The sequence below is a fragment of the Egretta garzetta genome, unplaced genomic scaffold, assembly GCF_000687185.1.
Source record: "Egretta garzetta isolate BGI_Z169 unplaced genomic scaffold, ASM68718v1 scaffold526, whole genome shotgun sequence".
Taxonomy (NCBI): domain Eukaryota; kingdom Metazoa; phylum Chordata; class Aves; order Pelecaniformes; family Ardeidae; genus Egretta; species Egretta garzetta.
The window spans coordinates 328764-350058 of NW_009259967.1; the positions used below are offsets into that span (position 1 = coordinate 328764).

The window sequence follows — 21295 nt, forward strand, 5'->3', positions numbered from 1 at the left end:
GGTAAATGTCAAAGCAACTGTGTGCACTGTTTTACAATCTTGCCCACAGTGCTGTGAATCTTCAGTGTGAAGATTTGCATGAACACGCTATGCATTTTACAATTGCAACCTGTCATTCAGGGGTGTCAAAAATTGTGGGCAACTAAGGCTAAAAATTCTGACCAAGTCTGTGAAGAGTCTGGAGTATCTCTGGAGCATCTCCTGCATTCATTCTTAAAAACTAGAAAAGCAGCAGTGTTTGAAACCAGTCCTGACGTGCCAGAGGTTATGCGAATGCAAGATGTGAGGGCCAGCGCAGTCTTTGGAGGATAAAAAAAAAAAGGATGTGGAGGAAGGGATGATTCTTTGCCTAACTGTATTTGAGGAGCACATTACTGCTGTGTGTGTATCATAGAACGCAAAGCTCAGCTGTAAAACAGTGTCCCCTATTTTCTCTGCTGCTGTAGGAAGTACTGTTATAACCTTGTACCAACAATGTAGCAAATATCCATTGGAAACCTTATGGGAGAGGAATATGATTTTATTTAAAAAATTAAAAAAAAAAAGTGAAACAAAACAGTCACTCGGGTTTGCAATCTCATAAGCAGCAGCATGTGTGGATGTGTCCAGTGCCTGAGATGTTTGCCCAGCAGCCAAGCGCCATAGCAGGGGCGTTTAAGCTGTGTGTCCAGCAGTTTGGTGCTATGTTACTCCTGTCCAGATACTACTAAGTCCAGAATCCCTTGTAGAGGACAAGAACATGAGCTGGCAGGTCTTCTGACCTCTGCCTAGGTTGGCAGCCATTCTAGGTTTCACATATGCCTTTGTGTACCCTTTTGGAGGTGACAGTGGTCCCACTCTGCATTATCAATGTTCTTTGTCTCCAGATCTGTGTGTCTTCTGAAATCACAGGGGGTCTTGATGACCTGCTAACATGGGTTCCCTTAACACAAGCCCTTCAGAGAGCCCTGTTCCTGCTCTATGTTCCTTTTCAGGCCTCCACACTCAGCCACTCCCTTTCTCCAATCAAACCAGTTGTAGCCTTTCTGATTACAGTTCCCTGCATTGCCTCATAGATTGGGTTTAGATGCCTTTTTAAAAGTTACCTAGAAAGTGAAAGGAGCATGAAGGCAGCTATTTTTTTACGGGACTGTAAGCTACTTCTGTTGTATTTTGTGCTTATGTTTTACGCATTTGACATTATCAACTTTCCAGGTTAAATTTGACACTTTTTAAGCTATCGGAAAAACCTCAATGAACTTGAGATCTGTAGTGCTAATTTTGCTTTCTGTATCTTCACACACCTCCACCACTTAACTTTCAAGTTTTAGTGTCTTGGCCTTTCTACATAAGCCTGTTTGTAGGTCTGTCCTTCCTCACCTACTTCTCAGGCTCTAAGGAAGAGGAAAGGAATCATCTATGTCTCTGTTAATTCTGCTTATTTCCTGGAAAAAAAGGGGGGGGGGGGGGGAAGAGAGAGAGGGGGAGAGAGAGTGAGTAATTTGGGAAGACAGATCTGATGGATCTGAGTTTTTGTTGACCAACCTAATTAAAACTAAGGGTACCTTGAAACAGAGTGTGAAAGGTGGGGTGAAACTTGGTAGCATAGCTGTACACTATTCATTTTAGTATTTCCAATTCCAGTGTGCTGAGTATATCAGACCACTGAGGTTTTTTTTTTTTTCCCCATTGGTCCATTGGCAATAGGGCATGTTGATCTATATGAGAAGACAAATACTACAATTTTGCTGGTAAATTTATTTATGAGATGCTTCTTCATCTCTTTTTGGCTTTGAAAGTCCTGAAGTTGCCTGTATCCAAGAAATTGGCTAACTGAATGTGAGATTTAAAGTTCATGGAAACTAACCTTAGTTACAGTAGAGAAAAAAAAAAAAAAAAAAGAACCTTAGTTACAGTAGAGAAAAAAAAAAAAATGGGCAATAGGTCAAAACTTAATTGTATTTTCAGAATTTTTACCAGAAAAGGATTAATATATATAATGTTGAGTTTTCACAAATATGTCTTGTTCCTGGTCAATGTTCAGTAAGTAAGGTATGAAACAAGAAAAATGGTCTTTTTTTTCATAATTTCTACTAGATTTTAACTGTAGAGTTCATACTGTCACCATCATTTTCAGTGCCTGCTAATTTTCAGTAACCTTGATTTATATCCAGTTACATTTGCAAGTTCTGTTGGTACTAGTGTGAACGCTGCTCCTACAGAATCTATGAAAGTCAGACAGAAAGTGTATCAAGCGGGACTGTTAAAGGCTGGGGCATCCAAAGTCAGTGAACTTGTTAAAATAGAAAAGGAATTGCTCAAAGCAAACTGAATTTCAGTATTGGGTGAAACATTCCTTTATGTAAGTTGCTTTAAGTGTCACCTTCTGCTTTTTTTATAGGAAGACTTGCTTTAGTATTTAGTTTAGTTTGTTTGTAGTTTTAGAGTAAGTGAAAGATGACCCAATTTACCAAAGACTGGCATTGGGAATTGTTTCCATTATGGTAAGTAAGTTTGGGAGAGTTCCTGACAACTGTTCCTTATCAAATTAATTGTTTTGTGAATCATTTGCTGTTGGTTCCTCAATCTCTTAAAGTCACATAGTGCTTGGCAGGTTCTTGAGGGAGGACTTGTATAGGAAGGGTCAGAACTGATAACATGAGACTGGAGTAACTACCCTGAAATAGGTATTCTATGACTAGGGATCATCTGCTGACTATGGTTTTTCTGAAGGTGCAGGTCCCTGGTGCTTGCAGAACTGCTGTGTTGTGCAGAAGAGTGGAAGCTAGTAATACTTTGGTGAGGATACTGGGAGTTTTTAATAATTTAAGTTCTGTGTGGTGAGATAGTTCTGCTTATATCAATGCATTAGGTTGTCAGCTCAGCATCCCTGAGAACAGTCATTATGCTTCCTTGCTACTGTGGTTTGTGACTAACATGAGTTTCTTGCCTTACTGGAGGCTGAAATTGTGTCCATCTCTGTTCCTATGAAACTGGAACAAGTGTCTCTTGATGATAGTTTACCATAGCAAGGTCGTTTATCTTCAAAATATGCACAAATAAAAGGTAGTTTCAGTAGTGCTGTGTACTTAATGATCCAGGTATAGTTGGTTGGGCATGGGCTGTAGGCTGTTCTCAATAAAGTAGAAACCAACAAATTCCAGGGAAAAAGAGAATTCAGTACTCTGTAAACTACGTTCTGTGGAATGAATGACACACATGATTTTACTCTGGGAAACAGAATGGTTTCTGAACAAAAGCCTTTCAGATGTGTTATGGGTATATGCATCTCCTTCTACCTGTTCTTAGTTAAAGGTTGCCTGCCCTGGGTCTTCCGTAGTTGGGCCCAATTCACTTGACCATCCTTTCCCTTAAACTAAAGGAAGGGGGTGGCTATGATAATTTGAAAAGTAATATAAGCATGTTTTATAATGAATGTCTAAAAATGTTAACCAGTTCCTGGAAGGTACAGCTAATCTTTTGTGTCCTGTGCAGATAATCGTATGTGATCTGAATAGCTTCCTAGATGCAAATTTGATTTCATTTGTTCATCTCTTTTTCTCTAGGCTCACTGAAGGGAATGTGGATTGATCAAAAATAATGGTGAGTAAAGCTATAAGGTTATTTAGGTACTAAACAGCAGGTACTAAACTTGTCAGATTTATTGGTTGGTTTAGGCTTTTTTCTTGCTTTTTTCTTTTTTTTCCTGTCCAAAAAAATCAGTCATTGAGATTTTAATTCTTCGTAGGATATTTTCAGAGAACTGGAATGTTGCCGCAGTGTCAGCTTTCAGCTTGGGCTTCACTTGAAAGAAACTTTGAATTAACTATATATTCTAACAGGAGTAAATGCTTTTAAAGTGGTAAAATTCATGTCCCATAATGTAATTTTGTTCTGCTCAGAGACTCTAATTGTGTAATTGTATTAACTTGGAGTAGTTGTCTTAAAAGTTGTATTTGTTAGAACAGTAGAATTGGAAGCAAGGTAACATAACCAAATGTCAGTTACCAAATAGAAAAAAAAGTACATTCAAAATTTCTGAGGATGACAATCAACTTCTGGAGCTGTGATTTTTCCCCTCCTCCCCCAGTGAATGAAATAAAGATATTCTGATAGTTAAGATGTATAACAGAGTACTGTATTCTGTTCTCAGCTCTGCCACAAACCTTTGGCTTGTTTTGTTGCAGCTTTCCAGGTCTGTTTTTTTCCCATCTTCATAACAAGAATAAGCCTTTCCCAACAGTGTGAGCATGGATGGTCAAGCTCATGATCAGCTGAAATATCTGAGTGCCTCAGAGAGAAAGAGATGGTGACGTGTGTTGAATTTCCATTTTCATGATCTACTCGCTACTTCTAACATAGGAGTTGAAAATTGTCACTGGAAGATTATTTCTGAACTTGATCAACTAAAGGGTTAAGGTAATTAGAATAAGATGAGAAATACAGGCAGAGAAAAGAGAGGAAGGGGTTAGAAAATATGGTGTATCCTCATGTTTTTGTATGTGAGAAGGAGAAACCAAAGAGAAAAAAGTTTTCTCTCGTCTCTCATTGAAGTACAGGAGAATGATAATAAATTGTTCTGGCACTAGCTATGCAGGAGCGCACCTGCATTACCTTCCAATCCAGGCTGGCATCAACCTTAAAACAAAAAAATCATGTCTTAACAGCTACTGTGACTAGGTGATACCAGGTGAGTGTCACTGATGAAAGACCAGATCAGTGACAAGGCGACAGTTGTTGAAGGATGTCTATACTGTGGATAAGTGGGAAGAAATGAGTAGAAGTACCTAAGCTGTGTGATTTTTATAACTGTCATAAGTGCTTTTTTCCTCTACAGCACTGATAGTTTCATAGTTAATTAGGTGACAGTTTGCGGTGCCTCTTTGAATTGTGACCTGCTATAGCAGAATATATTCTCTCTGTGTATTCAGGTGCTACCTCAACATTGTCATGCTATATGCTGGAGCCACAGTTAAGAAGCCCCATAGCTAATTAACACTGATATATTTTTGGATGCATTGCTTCTGAATAAGCATATAGTTCAGCATTTCTGTCTCATTTCCTTAGCCAGCTTATGGACATCTACAGTTAGGTATAAAATCTTACAGAGCAAGGGATTATTGCAGTTTGTGAAGCCAGCTAATTTTGTCCATTAGAGTCAGTCTTTTAAAGCAATGGACCAGTTGGGCATTTTAATGTTTAATTTATTTTATTCTTTTTCATTTTGGGATTCCAGATCCTCCTCCTGACATTCAAGAAGGTGGTCCTGTTGCTTGCTCATAGGCTGCAAGACGTGGATGTTTCTCTTCTAGCAAGCAAAAACCTGTCCTTCACTTCCATGGAGCTGAACGAACAAAGATCTCTGGACTTCCTGTTTCAACCACCTTACCCAACATTTGATTCACCAGATGACCTCTCCCACAGAAGTACCCCACTGTTTTATCAAAACTCAGAGGCAGAGTAACAGAAATTAGCATTTGTTTCCCTGAAGAAATGTCTTCTGTGCCAGCTCTTCATCCAGCTTTCTGCATTCTGTTTTAAGATGAGAAATACTTTGTGATCAAATGCAAGTGGAAGCTGGTGTTCTTAATTGATTCTCCTTCTTTATTTTAGGAAGGTTAAGTACTTCACTGTGTCATATTGGAATTCCTAGCAGATAAATTGTCTGCATGCATTGGTATGTTAAACTGTCTTGACATGTATGAAGAGTTGCAGATGGAAAACCAGAACATATGTTCTGCTCTGACATGAAGAAGAAACTTGCCAAACAGCTGGGGACATCCCATACAGGTATTTTCTAGTCCATGACCCAGGCTTGATTTTGTAGATAGATGTCTCAATGTCAACTCACATAAAGCAGCTAATGCACAGGAACAAATGCAGAATCACCTTGTCTATAGTGTGTAAATGCATTGTCCCAGTCTGTGATCAAAATGTATATTTGCATGTGTAAACCTATGTAAGTGCTGGATATGAAGAGCTTTCACCAGAAGGAGAAATTACTCTGCATCATTTCATTTTTAGCAAAGAGAAAAGAAGCTTTCAGGGCCTCTGGGGTTACAGGTTAACTATTAGGTTTATGTTAAATCATTCCCTCCCTCTGGCTTTTTATGAGTCCCTAGCAGCAAAAGGAACAAAAACATTCTACAGTAGAAAAGATGGGGCAGAACTTCTGTCTTTAATAAAGAAATCAACTTCTGATGGGATGGAAGAGACCAGAGGTGTAAAGTCACAGTTTGTCCACTCAGCTGCCTTGGCAGTTTCAGCTTTTCATACTGCTGATGGAACTGGCTTTTTGATTCTTCTGTGACTGAGAACTGAGATGACCCGGGTGTTTCCATCATCTAGGTAGAAATAGGCCCAGGAGAATGGACTGTTAGCCACATAAGAGGGGTGAGTTGAGAGAAAGCAGAAATAGTATGGGCCTTTTTCTGGTTCCTCTTACTCCTTCCCAAACTAAGGCGCAATTTGTTGTTGTTATGTTTACACAAGATTCTTTGTCTCCATCATTTGTCATTATATAGGATGTTTTCTGTCATTCTGAGATGGGAGCCTATATTATTTACATGCTCCCTGCCATGGTATTCTATATGGCAAGTAAGATTTCTTGGCAAAAAAACCCCCAGCACTGGGATATGTATTCTATTCCACTTCAAATCTGGAGCTCTTCTTAGTGCACCTTATTCCAAGCTTGTGATTTAGAAAATGTGATTTACTAGCTTAAAATAATATTTTCAAATCTGGATCAAATAAAAGTATATAGGTTCTGTTAATAGATTTGGGGAGGTAATAGCATGGTTGGGGGGGGTGGTTTAGATTTCTTGGTTTGTTCTGTTTTTTCTTTTAGATAACTGCTGGAGAGAGCCAGACAGCCTGAAAAAGGCTGAAAAAGCCAACAATGGAAATCCTTCTTAAATCTTAATGATAGATTGCAAGGGCAGCATTCTGATATTTAAAATGTGATGACATTTTATGGGACCAAGTTCCATAGCAGAGTAAGGACAAGTGTTTATGTTGATCCTAGTCTTCAGAGTAGAGTTGAGTTAAGTTCAGACTTGCATTGTAACAGTAAGATCTAATGACAGCTTTACCCATTTTTTGTTTCCGTGAAGAAAAGATCAGACAGTAAGCTAAAGAGTGGTGGGCAAGACACTGTGTATCAAAATAATGGCAACTGTAATGAGCAGAGATGTGCACTAAAATTGCGTGTAATGTGATAAGCTGTGTGGTAAGAGTTACATTGATCTTCATGAGGCAACCACCAGCTTGGCCTGACTTCTTTCAAGAACACAGGATTTCTTTGCTGAATATGGTCTGAATTTTCTGGTATTAGAGGCAACTAGAAAAGCACACTTCCTTTTAGGGTCTCCTTATGTTGAAACCAATGGGATTTAATACAGATGTCTGTAGAAGCAGGATCCATCGCTAAGTGATGGAAAATACTGTCAATATAATAGAATTATAAGTGGTTGGGAGGTGTCTGGTATAAGAAACATCTGATTTTTAGATCTCGGAAATTTCCTTTTCTTCCTTCTGCCCATAATTATTCTTCTGATGTTAGAGCTAGCAGTTGTTTCTTGGATAGCTTGTTGACAAAATATTTGGGGGACAGGAAGGTATTTTTGTTTTCTGTGGACATGTACAAAAACTAAGAAATTGTCTGACTAGAGAGTAGACATTTTGTAACCCTGTATTGTAACAAAAAAACCCTGCTGATATTTTTTCTGACTCCGATCCATGACAATGTAATACATTAGTTTTCAAGTTTAATTTTAGAACATAATATTTTTAGCAGGGCTAAATATCTGTGGCCTTCACAGAAGTAATACTCCAATAGTGCATGCCCAGAAGACCCCCCTTGCCGTACCTTTCTGGCCAGCACCTTTATAAAACTGCTGTGTTAGGAAATGCTGCCTCAGCCTACTTACTTTTTCTTGCTTCACTTTTTCTCTATATTGGTTGGAAATCTTCCCATGTGAAAGATTACAAAAACAAGGGGCATGTGCAATAGATCATATATATATACATATATATATTTTAATACTTGTGGACAAAATGATGTTACAAGTTGTTTGAAAACAACAAAATCACCAATGTCTTCCATTTTGAGATGTGTATAGTTCCATAAGCATTAGTGCTTTGTAGCAAATTGTAGTGCCATGTTAGGATCAGTGCATGAGCCTAGTAGTATTTTTACAATTTCAGAGTGACAAATTTATTAATAAACAGTGATGATAATGTAATTAACAATAGAAAGGATACAATAGAAATGTCACAAACGTGGTCTAAACATGCAGTATCCTCCCTTTGACAATGGCAATGCTATCTTTAGGCATGGAATGCATTCACTTAATGGGCTTCATAGAATCATAGTTGACTTCTTGTTTTTAGTCTACCTGTCCGACTGCAATAGTAAGCTAGTGTACGTAAGCGTCCAGAATTCTCATCTCTGTCAGTGGGATTCTTTACTTTTTAGTCTTTGTTTAAGGTGTTTTTTTCCATGCCCAGTATTTTCAATTTTATTATTACCCATCCTGTGATATACTTAGAAAAGTATGAATATGCTAAGGAGTTTGTGTGCGTTTTGTACACATCTCTGCTACCTTAAGAAGATAATTTACAAAAACTGTTAATTATTCAATTTTTCTTTTCAGACCTGACTGTAGAATTGTTATAACTAGTTAAACATTATCCTCCTTATATAGTAAGTCAATGGTTGCAAAATGCTATCTGCCAGTTATACGTAGAAGACTTTTATCCATTATTGCAGGAATGGGGAACCTTTTTTGGCTGAAGTCCTATTGAATTTTTTAACACGTTTGGTGGATCCTGCATTTACATACATCTTAATGTTAATAATAATAACAAAGAATATAATTAAGGTCAAGGGCTGTTGAAAAACAACATTGCAGACTGTATCTGTGCAGCAGGCTATCTCTAGCCTATGGATCAGAGATTCCCCACCCCTGTATTATTGAGAATTCAGTATCTTGTATTTTAGGTAACTTCCCGTATTGCTTTCCAGCTCTAAGCTCAATTTTAATAATTTCTATCTCTCCCTCTGCTTTTTTTCAGAAGGAACGTTTAGATCAGGGGTAGTCCAAATGATTTAGCACTCAATGGGCAGCTTGGACTGGTCAAATAAGAGGCTGGTATGATTCCTGAGATGTGTGATGCTCTGTGCATGGCATCCTCTGATTTCCTGGGAAAAAGTCTTTTATTTGGTGCCAGTGTTGCTCTTCACCCATTTCTCTCTTTTAGAAGAACGAAATTATCTTTCAACTTAGAGAGGATACTGCATCTTTTTTTCCTGAGACCTGCCTGTAAATGGCCATTAGGGGGAAGGGAGGGAATGGGTAGCTTGGTTTTGTAATTTTGATACAATATATCTCTAAAGTGATTAATCAAGAAGCATGTACTTTGGTGCAAAACCAGTATTCTGTGCAGAGTTAATGTATGTAACAGGGAAAAAAAGAAAAAAAACCAAACAACCAACCCTCTGCATCTTAATACATTTCCAAGAAAATTGGACAGGCAGGCCATTTACAGCAGAGCTCTGGGGGACCTGTGCTGAGAGTTAGGTTCAATTCTAACTGGAAGTAGCTGTACCATTGAATAAACTAGTTTAGTGCTTGGGAGAATCAATTGAAAAATACCTCTGAAACTGGAATGCAAAATAGCACAGTATGTAGGGGGAAGAATCCCTGATGCAAACAAAGCCATAAGATGATTTAATAAGAAAATAGAACTTTAGTAGCAATAACTGTTTTGCATGTGATAGTAAATAACTTGCATTAGCAAGACTGTACAGTAGAGTAAGTGGGTAATAACCAAATAAGTTTGTGGCGCTCTGTGCTGCAGGGAGTTGTGTGAAGAGTCACTTCCTGAGAAGATGGGTGAATTCCTCTTATGTTCCTCTCATTGGAGGGAATTTGGCATTTGAATACTTAGTCAATGAAACATATAAAAAAAAAATAAATAGCTTTGTCACACATATGAAGCGCTGTCAGTGAGTGCTGGAGGAAGGGCAGACAGTTGTTGGTTTTTTTTTTTAAAGGATAGCAGAAGTTTCCCTGTTTTTTTTGTTTTTTTTTTTTTTCTTTTATGTAGTCTAGCACTTGCTCTGTTTCTCTGAGAAGAAACTAAACCCTTCCAAATACTGGACTGTGAAGAGAACCTGATTCTGAAGTTAGAAGCTTTTATTGCGGGAAGTACTTTTTGTTTTCTTTGTTTTAGAAGATCAATCTGAGATGGTCTTTTAGTAAAAAAATTGAAGAACACGTGACACTTAATGTATTTGTACATCCCAAGCACAACTGTAGAATTCTAAAAATGTTACTTTGCAGCAAAAAATAACTTTTAACTGTCTGTTTCAGGCCGTAATTGATTTCTGTTGGTGCCTGAAGTTTTGCAGAGGCAAGTACTGTGGAGCTTCTGGTAACACAAAGGGTTATTGATCTACAGCTTTAGCCTCTGCACCTAGCAAAGTATTTGCTATCAAAGGGTTGCATAAAAGAGCCGCAGGAGTTCTAAAATGTCCGTAGTTGACACTGTTTTCAGTGCAGATATGTAGCCTGTAGAGACAATATGGCCCAACAGATAATGCTGTATTCTGAACAGAATTATTACATCAGAGGTTTAGGTCTATCTGGCTGGATTTCTTCTAGAAAGCTGAAGTCATTTGGACTGTAACTTAATAGCTGAAGGGAGGCTTCTAATGTTCCAAAATTATGGAGGTGAAACCCTTTGGCTCTTCCTAAGCTGATAATGGGACTGTGAGGGCTGTGAGCATTTTTACAGTATAAAGTAACCAAGATAAGCATGAGAATGTCTAAATTAAGTGTTGGCTAATATGTGATAAGTGTATGAAAAGCTAATTGATCTAGAAGGTTATAATCAGCTTAAATTTCAGCTACTGAATTATTGATAAAATTGGAAGCTGGCCATAGGAGACCTTAATTTGATTGTTATCTGACTGCATTAGAGAAATTATAAATTTATTTTGGTCTGTGGTCAGCAAGTACATTTACATAATAATGAACTAATAGTGAAAACGTGGTCATGTTCATATTTCAGAAGTATGAACTTCATGGCTGAATAGAATTCTTCAAGGGTTTATTCATTCAGAGAAGGGGGCAGGAAATCAAGACTGATGTAGCCAGGCAAGCTGTCTGCATATTGTTCCCAGTTCAGTCTTTTTATAATTACCTGTATTCTGTGGGCTACTAGACTAGAAATTACTATTCACAGCAGTAAAAGGAATCCCTTCACCTTTCAGCTCTTGCATTTTTGCTTGACTTTTGCTCCAACCCCCTTGATTTCACTGCTTCTGAAGCTAAGCGGAAGTGTTAGATGCTACCACATTTCATAGTGTGGGATATCAAAAGGCGTAGTGACCAGTACTGACATGCCTCCTTTAGCAGTACTAAACCCAGGTGATAGAAGTGTATGCTGTTTCCTATACACAGTAGTGCTGCTGCAGAAGGTCTAGCTAGTGTTGGGAATTGCACCTTCAGGAACTGCACCTTCTGCAACTGAGGATAATTGTCAAATTTAGGACAAAAAAAGAAAGTCTTGCAAAGACTCCTTGATAGCAAGTGAGAAGAAATTGTACCAAGCTTCGGGACACTGACACTTTATGCAAGGATTACATTGTCAAGAGCTGGTTTTTGAGTGTGGTTTTTGAGCAGAGAAGGGAAAGATATGGAAGAGAACAATCCTTTTCAAAGGATAACCAATCTTGGGAATAACTGCTTCCTGCATACCTAGTAAACTGTCTGGTCTTCCTCCAAAACTAGTAATTCTGCTTGCTGTTCAGGTACAGAGCTGCATAAAGGCAGTTCAGGTTAGGTTCCATTGGGTTTCTTTTACTGGATGATCCAGCATTTTACCCTTGTAGCGGTTTGACTGGCACACAAAAGCCATCAGTTGAACCAGGGTGTCTCATTTAGGAGTGCAGAACACTAACCGTGGATGCTGATGTCTATTCCCTTTCAGTCTGCTCTGCACTTTCTCCGGAGTTTTAGAGAAAGTGTCGGTGTTCATGATGTAAGCAGAGTGTGTTTCTGTCTCTGAGCCCATGCACCAGGTTATAATATAGACAGATTCCCTAAGGCTTTACAACATCTACAGTTAAAGATAAAAGATAACTTACTGTTATAACTGACTGTTTAGTGTGTCCTATGTAAATCCTGTCTGCTTCTCTCCACTTCCCCTCCAAATGAGTGTGTTTGCAGGTCAAATAAAAGATGGGTAGTTTGTAATGCCTTAGGCATGAAGAACTCCATGGAGAAACTGAAGGAAAGCGGCACAGGCCCACAAACCAAATCTTAGAGCTAGTATTCTAATTATGCATGATTCAAAATGTCTAGTGTAATGTAGTTATTACCAGTAAATTGAGATATGCATTTATACATAATGAAGCAATAGGAATTAATATACCAATAGCTTGAACTTCTGCTTTGATTCTCAAATTTTGGGTTTGTTTTTATTTTTTAGAGAATGTGCTGCCTCTGTAGAGAAAGGGGCAGAATGTATAGATAGGGACAGAAGCATGGCACCAAAACTGTAAATCAGGAACCAGGATCAGCAGAACTCGCCTTTATAACCTCTTGCCTGGTTCATATTAGTGCCCTGAGCATGTAAAAAGCAGGGCGTGAACTAAGCATGTTTAGGGGCGAGATGAGGTTTCTCACCTGCTGCAGCTGTAGCAAGGAAAAGGGTGCAGAGTTTCTTACAAGGTGCAGGGGGGAGAAACTGGTGGGAAAGAAAAAACAAACAAAGAGAAAACAACACAAAAAAAAAAAACAAGTAATGGAAATCACAGACTCAAATTGAGTGTAGTATTTGCCAGACAATAGGTAATAAGCTTGGGTGTGGTGAGAGAAATTATTTGGAGAAGACTGAAATTAATAAGCACAGTACATATATTTCAGGTGTTGAATAGCTTTTTAATAGACAGTATTTTCAGGTAACTCTCTAGCCACCTAGGCAGCTGTACTGAAGCATACTGGTACCAGCCAGCAATAATGGCACCTGCAGGAACGAACCTGAAAATACTGGTAATCTTGTATATTTTTTAAGTTCTTTAAAGAGATTTTAAAAACAAAAAACGAGATTTGATCACTGAAGGTCTTTATCTTCTGCAACACAGGTTGCAATAGTCTTTTTCCTTTATTTCACTTATTAAGTAAAAGGGAATTTGGGTGCCATCTTTCTGTAAACTTTCAGTGTGTTCTCTGTAATATTTCCCAAACCTTTTAGTGGATAATGCAGTGAATTTCTGCTGGCATTTTGAAAATAACATAGAACGTGGGCATAGCCTGTGTCGCTAATACTTTTCCAAGTTAAAAATTGTATTCAAACATGTAGAATACTAGCTTGTTACTGCAGAATTCCATACTTCTAGCTTAGCTTAATTTTGTAGGTGGGCTTAACTTGTGCAGAACACTTCTCCATGTGCAGAGGCTCAGTCCTCTTTCTTACACAGAAAGAGGAAATGTCTTGGAAGAAGAAATTGTGTGTCAAGTTAATTCCTGTTCATACTTCATAGCCAACCATACATAAAGCACCATGGTTTGGGTTTAGAATGGGGGTTGCGTTTTTCTCATGAATTCTCTTTCTAGATATACAAGGATTGCCAAATGAAGATAGGAATATTGTAAGAGAAGATGATAACTAATTTATGGTATCAGAAGTTAGACTAAATGAAATCATTTGAGCCAACTTCTTCAAGCAAAAAGGGAATTTGTAAAACAAGTTTAGCCCAGCAGTTAACCATGGTCACCTAATTCTTAGTGGGTAGGTATTCTTTAGAACATTTTGCATGGCTTTAAACCCTGTTAAATGTATTTTCTTTTGTGTGATGAGTAAGCAGCTGTATCCCTTGTTAGTGCTTATTCCCTTCAATATAAAAACTGGGTAATAAGCTACTTGAAGGGTGTCAGTGTAGATATCCTCCTTTCAAAAAGTATGATATAACAGCAAAGGAGAAGTTCTTAAAAATTACCTTAGTACTTAAGAAACAGGCTAGAAAACACTTGTTTATACTGAACTTCTGATGGCATGCTCACATGGATCAGTGGAGGAAACTATTGGTGTTGCTAGGAACTATGTACTCCCATTGCACACGTTTTACATGGTAACAGTGAAAGAATGTCTCCCTGCAAATTCTGATGTTTTTCCAAAAGGCAGCTTGCTTTTATATCTATGCATCTTTGAGGATTTCAAGATAAGATTTTATTCTTTTGACATTGTAAAGAGGAACTGTTTAAAAATGAACTCGGAAACTCTGCACCTGTATACAAATTTTTTTAGCAATAAAGCAGCACAGGCTGAGAATGCACTAAAATTGGATGCGTCGTTTGTTCAGAAGGCAAACTAACCAACCTACTATACACTCCACTCCACTTCTGAGATGCGTTTGTACTTGCTCTACCTTTGTCAGAACTTAACAATTTGAGCTAAACTCACATATGCTGGATATCTGCTTTGGGTCCAGCTGTTCCAGCAGACTTCAGGCACATGAGCCTCTGAATTCTTTGAAGGCAACTAAAGGAAAATTGTTATTTCACTCTAAAAGCTTCAAGGGTTGTTTTAGATGGTAGCAGAAAGCTTCTGTTGCTTGTATTGATGTCTGAAAGTAATAAGCCCCTCCAGGAAACTGTTTCGTATATGTGGATTGTTTATTGTTTTGTCAACTACATTTCTGAAAAATTCCTTCTGTGGCTGGCATGTCACAAGCTGCAGGGAGACACAACTTTCCTTGCAGTTGCTGCTGAAAGCAGTTTTGGGAAGTGCCATAACGCAGCATCACGACACCACCTTACAAGGACAGTGCTTAACAAGCCATGGCTCCCTATCCTATTACAAGCTTTCCAAAACTTGTTACGGATTGCTAACCCTTATGCTAGTTTATAGAAGATTCACAGTATGATTGTTACTTCAGAAGCCTGATCAGCCTCCTTAATTTAATATCTTCTAGTTGTTTTTTGTCTTTAGATTCCAGAGAAGACAGCTGCTTGTCAGCTAACACAGAAAGCAAGTAAGTCTCAAGGTCAGGCCTTCTTAAGTGCTTGGTATTCATTTAGATAGAGAATCCAGCCCTGGCTGCTCGTAAAGCTAGAACACATCTCTTGATGCCCAGTTAGAGGAGATTAGGTTCTACACCAGAATAAGAAAAACAAATATTCACTGATCAATTGTAGATTAAGAGGAATTTGAATCTGGGACAAGCTGAATCTTTCAGGAATAAAAGTTGGTATGCATCACTTAAATCAAAATACACCTGTAGGTTTAAGTTGATATCTCAGTAAATGAAATTTATTTTATCTCTTGTAAATTAAGGTGGCTTGTTTCTTAAAACAGAATTTACTTAGAACACTGTACTGCTGTGAGTGGCAGCAGGTACATCAGACCATAGTCAGTGCCGTGGAAAAAAAACAAACAGACATGAAGGACCACAGCTTGACTCAACAGAGCAGAGGTCCTCCCTAGTTCCAAAGATTAGAGGATTAGAGAAGTATAGTTTAAAAACTTGCCAGCTATTATTTAGTACATAGCATGACTTTAAACACATAATGAGTAAATAACATAATATGAGGAACCATTAATTTAATGCTTTGTAATGAGCGAGGACCCAAGCAAAGATAAACTGATGGGGCTTTTTCTGCAAACATAATTTAAGCAAAAATGGGCTTATGACTCAGATGGTATTACATGTGATCTACAGAATACATATTTCTGAATTTCAGCTTTTTTTTTTATTTAAAAAGTTCCTTCTTTACAACTGTAAAGATAATACAAAAAAATGCAACTGACAGCTTTCTTTTCCTTTTAAGGGTGGACACTTGGCTCAATGAAGCAAGACCATTTAGCATTATTATACACAGTATATATACACAGTATAGATATAAAGTATATAGCAAGAAACAGTCTCAATGCAGAAACCAGAACAAAAGGCCAAATGTGAGTAGTCCTGTTATCAATGATGTTTCTTAGACTGAAGCAACAACAAAAGGACCATCACTTAGAAAGTAACACAAAGGTGAAGTTATACAATGAAAGGCATTTATCCAAGATGGGGAGATGCTTGCACGAAATTAGTTTAGTCACAACACCCCACTTAAAGACCAACAGGCCCTTAAACATAATACAGAAGTCACTGCACAACACAACTTTAAAAACTCCTTTGTTCTTAATAATGAAATAATCAAATACAGCAAATCCAAACTTTTCATAAATATACAGTGACAACTGTTAAGAACAGCCTTCCAGTTAAGGATGGAAGATAGAGCTCATTGTAGCAAAGATAACATTTATCCCTACAGGCAATGAAACAGATCTTGCAGGAGCATAACATTTACTTCAGGTAGTTACTTCTGATATCCTGAATTTAGCTGTCATTGAAAAGCACTGTATTTTTGCACATGTGCCTGTCAAATCTGTAAAACATAAACAATAGAAATAATTTAGATGGCATACAGTATTAGACTTTAGCAGAGCATGCCCCTCCTCTCCCTGCAGAAGAGCTGCTGATATTCTGTTATTGCTTAATCAGAGTGGACTAAGACCACATGGAACTGTTAATCAAAAAGCAGCACAGTGAACATTAGTAGTTTAATTACCAGCTGCCCACCTAAATTTAGCCTCTGAGGTGCCTTGCAAGTGCATTTTGTGCCCTCTGCTCCAAGCCCCTTACAAGAGTTATTTTACAAATAAAACAATTAAGTCTATGAAATACAGGGAGTACTGGCATCAGCAGTGACGGGGAGTGCAATCTGCCAGTCATGTATGGAAGTAGTAGTAAGGGAATAGCAAATTGCATCACTGAAATTAAGTTTGTCAAGTAAATACAATCCTCTCTGGATTACTACAGACAAAAGGCTTTTAAAACATCAGCCCTTTAGGCAACAAAAGGGAGAGGAAAAGACCCTTAATCTTCCAACTAACAAGAAAAAGGCATAAAGATACCCGGTCTTGATAACATGGGATAAGTAGCATTCTTTCTTTTCCATCAAATTGCTTTCTAGATGTTTGGAAAGAAGCAGAACCCATTCAAAACAGAGATCCCAATGAGTACCCATTAGGTATTTCTTAGGAAAAATCTTGACTGGCCAAGGGAAGGCAGCAGGCAGACCATCACAACTTCAGCAGAGCAGTGTTCCCATGACTGAGCTAAGTGAAAGAGAAGACTGTCCCTTAGTTTCACAGCTTCAGCCCCAGAAAGAACAGCTCCAATCTGCTAAAGGCAGCTGCTCACAGCCTAAGCTTTATGGAGCTACCAGAACTCGACTCAGTCCTGTGCAGCCTCGGGGCAGCACTTCCAGAGGACTTGGCAGGCACGTGGGTTGTCCTTGAATTTGAAATCCAAAACCTTGCGCACCAGCCAGCACTGTGCCTTCCAGATCTATGCACTAAGCGCACTGTGCAGCTTCCATGACATGCTAGCTTGCTGCTTTTGCAGGCCACACACACACCAGCAAATCTAAAAGAACTAATCAGAAAGCTATTTAGCAATGCCTTGCATACCAGATGCAGCTAATGAGCCACTTGACACAGCTACCTGCCATTAACACTGTATCTATACAAAAAGGTAGGACGAGAACTTTAGATCTCTCTAAGAGCATTCAATTTATAATAGTTCCTCTGGAATATCATCTTGTCGGTAAGTTTTGTATAGTTCCAGAAACCTGATTTCAGCATTTCAAAGGCTGGTTTTCCCTGTGAAGTCATTAGAGAGAATCAAAGTCATAGTTATACTGTCAGAGTGATGTGCCGCGTGGGTGAGCTATTAATTTTTCCAAGCAGAACTTCCATGTGTCAGATTTTCAGGTGTTCCCCTTCGACTGAAGGGATGCACTTAAGTACCAGTTCTTTCTATATACAGATAAAGTGCCAGATCAACACTCAAACCTGTTCTGGTGCATTGTTTCATCATAATGAAAAAAATTCAGCAGAGATGCAGAAACAACTCCAGCAGTTCTTGAAAATGGCATATTCTTAGTTGACCCTGACTATCGCATATCCTGGCAGTAGGCCAACTGCATCTGATGCAGAGCTTTGCCTCTCTGCCACATTATTCTTTTGTTCCACTTCCTGCAGCTTCTTCATCAGCATATCTATGCGAATGTGGACCTCCACAAGCTTTTCTTTCAGCTAGAAAAAAAGAGAAATAAGAGTATTAAAACTAGAGAAAAATGTCCTAACATTGGATCTTTGAATGATCCGCACACCACTTTCAGTGGCTTAAGAGCAGCTGACTTTCAAGATGGAAAATCATATTGGGCTTTAATCTCTATACTGCATGCCTAGTACCGCCAAAGCTTGCACCCAAATCAGAGGCCTGCACTACAAAAAGGAGGCAAATGAATGTGTGCCAGCATAACTCCTTTCAGAGACATATGGAAATACTCTACTTAAGGAGACAGAGTTGCTGGAGCCTTACTATGATCAATCCAATCTTTCCTAGTTAACTAATTACAAGTTTTTACACAGCCAGGGACCTCCTTTGACAATATCTGGACAGATGGTTTCATCATTAGCTTGGGAATACACATGGACAGTCCCTCAAAAATGCCATTTCCAGAATCTGAGGTTTAAGTTAACGCATCTAAAGCACAAGAGTAAAATCCTGCTGACATTACGTCTCAAAAAGCAAAGACCAGATTCTTGCACTTGTTCTAGTCAACAAGCAAACTCTCCACAGTGACATAATTTGTGTTTGCAATGAAGTACCACCATTTTTTACTTCAGAAAAATGCATCTCAACTTTAGAAGTCTTGCCTGGGTAAGATTTTTGCATTTTACCCTCACTTGACCTCAAAAAACCACTCTGATCATATGGTAAGACACTGGAAGATGACTTTGAAGAGGACAAAACCAAAGAAATGTCACAGGCCCATTTCCGTGCTTAGAACAGAAACTAAAAAAGAAAAAAAAATTAAGGAGCAAGTAAGCACATAAACACTGGATACACTGGCTGTCTCCTAGACACAGTAACTTCGAGCTATGGGACAGACAATTTACTAAGTTAACAACTAACCAAATTACAGAAAAGAACATCCAATTAAAATACCAAAAGAGGAAGGAAGTTCTAGTGTTAGCTCTGAAACAAGTACATACTGCTGTGCTGTTTTGAGCTTACATAACCATAAGTACAACTGTGCTAGAATCCCTCTCAAATTAACAAATTGCTATTTTTTAAATTTTTCAACAGTGACCTATCAATTATAGGGACAACAGAAGCAGTAATATTTAGGTAAAGTCTGTCTAAATGATTCTTGGTTTTGTTCTTTTCAGATTGTAGAGAGAAAAGGATAACACACTTTTGCCAGAAAATTAGCTAGAACTGGATTTGCTTTGCAAATGAGTGGTTCTATAAAATTTTTTGCAGGTCTCACACTTTTAAGTCAGTCACTGTATTGTAAGTCAGTATTTTCTCCATCTTATGCACTTAGAAAAAAAGTAATTGTATCAATATTTTTGGACTAATACAAAAAAAATACCAGCGTTTAAAAAGTATTTTCCATACAAATTAATGTAGCAACCTTACTTCCCGCAGTTGTTCCTTTAAGGTCACAGCAGGAAAATTCACCTTAGAAGCTTCTATTATCTTTTGTTTTTTTAAGAGATAACTGGAAAACAAAAGGGGAAAGGAAAAAAAAAAAAAACCAAGAAAAACAGTTAAAAACCCCATAGTTGCATTCATTGTTTCGACAGATTAAGATGATTTTAAAGCAGATACAGCGTTGTTGCCAAAACTAGTCAATACATTATAAAAATATTAAAAGCATGACAATGGTTTTACTTTGAAATCACAATCCTCTCATCACCAGCTATAAATAATTTACAGCTTCTACAGTCAAGTCCTCAATCTATCATGGCACTACTTTGATACTTTACATTAGCTAAGCAAATCTGGTACTGAAGGAAATTTCAGTATTGCAAACAACTAAATTTAAACCTGGACATTACAGGAGGACACTTAAGAAGTGCAAGGCAAATCAAATGGAGTCATGCCAATATAAACAATTTAAACACAAAGGATTTTAAAATCCAGCACCAATGCAAAGTCAAAAGTAAAGCTCCTTTTGTTTTGTACACCCTGTTGTAATAACTTACAAATTCCCATGAAATCACTGACCGTAAGAATTCAGTATACTCACCAGAGGATGCTGTCCTTAAAGAAACAGAAGAAGCCTCGGAGATATGCCAGGTCTCTGGGGGCAGAATAAAGAATGAAGCCCACAATCAAGCCACATGACCGACAGGATAATGCATTGTAAGCACTAAAAGAAGATAGGGAAAAATATTATTAAACAGAAGACGCCATAAATACTACATGCTTGTCAGAGGACATCAAATCTTCAGTTCTATCAGGACAGCAAAACAAGACATAATAATGCTTTCTCCTGAAAGAAATCATACATACAAAGACAACGTGAACATAAAAAGTTGGGCATGTTGTGCAAAAAAAAAATAATAAATTGTGTAATAAGTGAAGTTGCAATTAAGGAAGAAAATACATGTCTTATTATCAGAGTGGTTTAGGCTATACTACTCAAACACAATTTCACTGGTAAAACAATGTCCGTGCCAGGTCACAGATGTGACATTTCCTCCTGACAAAACAGATTATTGCCTCACGCAGAGAGGGGGTGGGGGAAAAAAAAAAAGCAAGTCTTATAATTTAAAAAGTTCCCAGCCGTTATAGTTTGTAAAATAGCCTTTAAATATAATTTAACAAAAACTACTGGTTCTGTAAGTCTTCAGGTGATATTTACATCCCTCCCATCAGACTCAACCCAGAGTTACCAGACCTGTTGCTAACCGTAGGCTCCTGAATAGGGCAGAAGTAGTTATTAATTTTCTGTATTAAAAAAAAAACAAAACCAAAACAAAACACAAAGATACTTTAATGTAAGTAATAGACCTTTTAGGGAAGGAGCAGAAGACATCAAAAGGCTAGACTGTCCTTTACTGCATCGCTGAAGTGTTCCTCTCCACCAACAAAGGTTAGAGCAGCAAAACCTTTGATATTGACAAAAATGAAAGCTACGTACCTACAAAAGGTTTCTCCACCCGAAATGATGAAGCACGACTACAAAAAGCACTTCAGAGTGTACCAAGCCCCTAGGAAGCCCCAGCGCACCGGTCAGGGGAGCTCCTGCCCCCCAGCTCTGCAGAAGCCTCTTTCTGCCCACGCGACTGACCGTGGCGGCTGGCCCCATGCCCAAAAGCAAGGACGAGGTGAGCTACGCACCATCCCAGGAGGGCTCCCTCGAGGCCGACCATGAGCGAATCCTCCCAGGCCACG

At 38.3% G+C, this 21295-nt stretch overlaps 2 protein-coding genes across 3 annotated transcripts in view; one reads left to right on the plus strand and one right to left on the minus strand.

The window, feature by feature from the left end:
* Positions 1-21295, plus strand: part of NUSAP1 (nucleolar and spindle associated protein 1) — a 37799-nt gene that overhangs the window by 2735 nt on the left and 13769 nt on the right. Inside the window, exon 2 of the mRNA XM_035895744.1 lies at positions 5733-5769. Within this exon, the coding sequence (XP_035751637.1) occupies positions 5733-5769 (37 nt within the window). The remainder of the gene's footprint in view (positions 1-5732; positions 5770-21295) is intronic.
* Positions 15804-21289, minus strand: OIP5 (Opa interacting protein 5). 2 transcript variants are annotated; one of them, XR_004842205.1, is made up of 5 exons: positions 21242-21289; positions 20145-20267; positions 19532-19613; positions 16951-18135; positions 15804-16421 (listed from the first exon to the last, which is right to left on the minus strand). XR_004842205.1 is itself a non-coding variant. In XM_035895738.1 (4 exons), exons 1-4 carry the CDS (start codon positions 21271-21273, stop codon positions 17980-17982), a joined length of 393 nt encoding a protein of 130 aa, XP_035751631.1. In that variant the 5' UTR covers positions 21274-21289; the 3' UTR covers positions 15804-17979. The 2 variants fall into 2 exon arrangements, 1 of the variants encoding a protein (XP_035751631.1); XM_035895738.1 differs by having other exon boundaries at positions 15804-18135.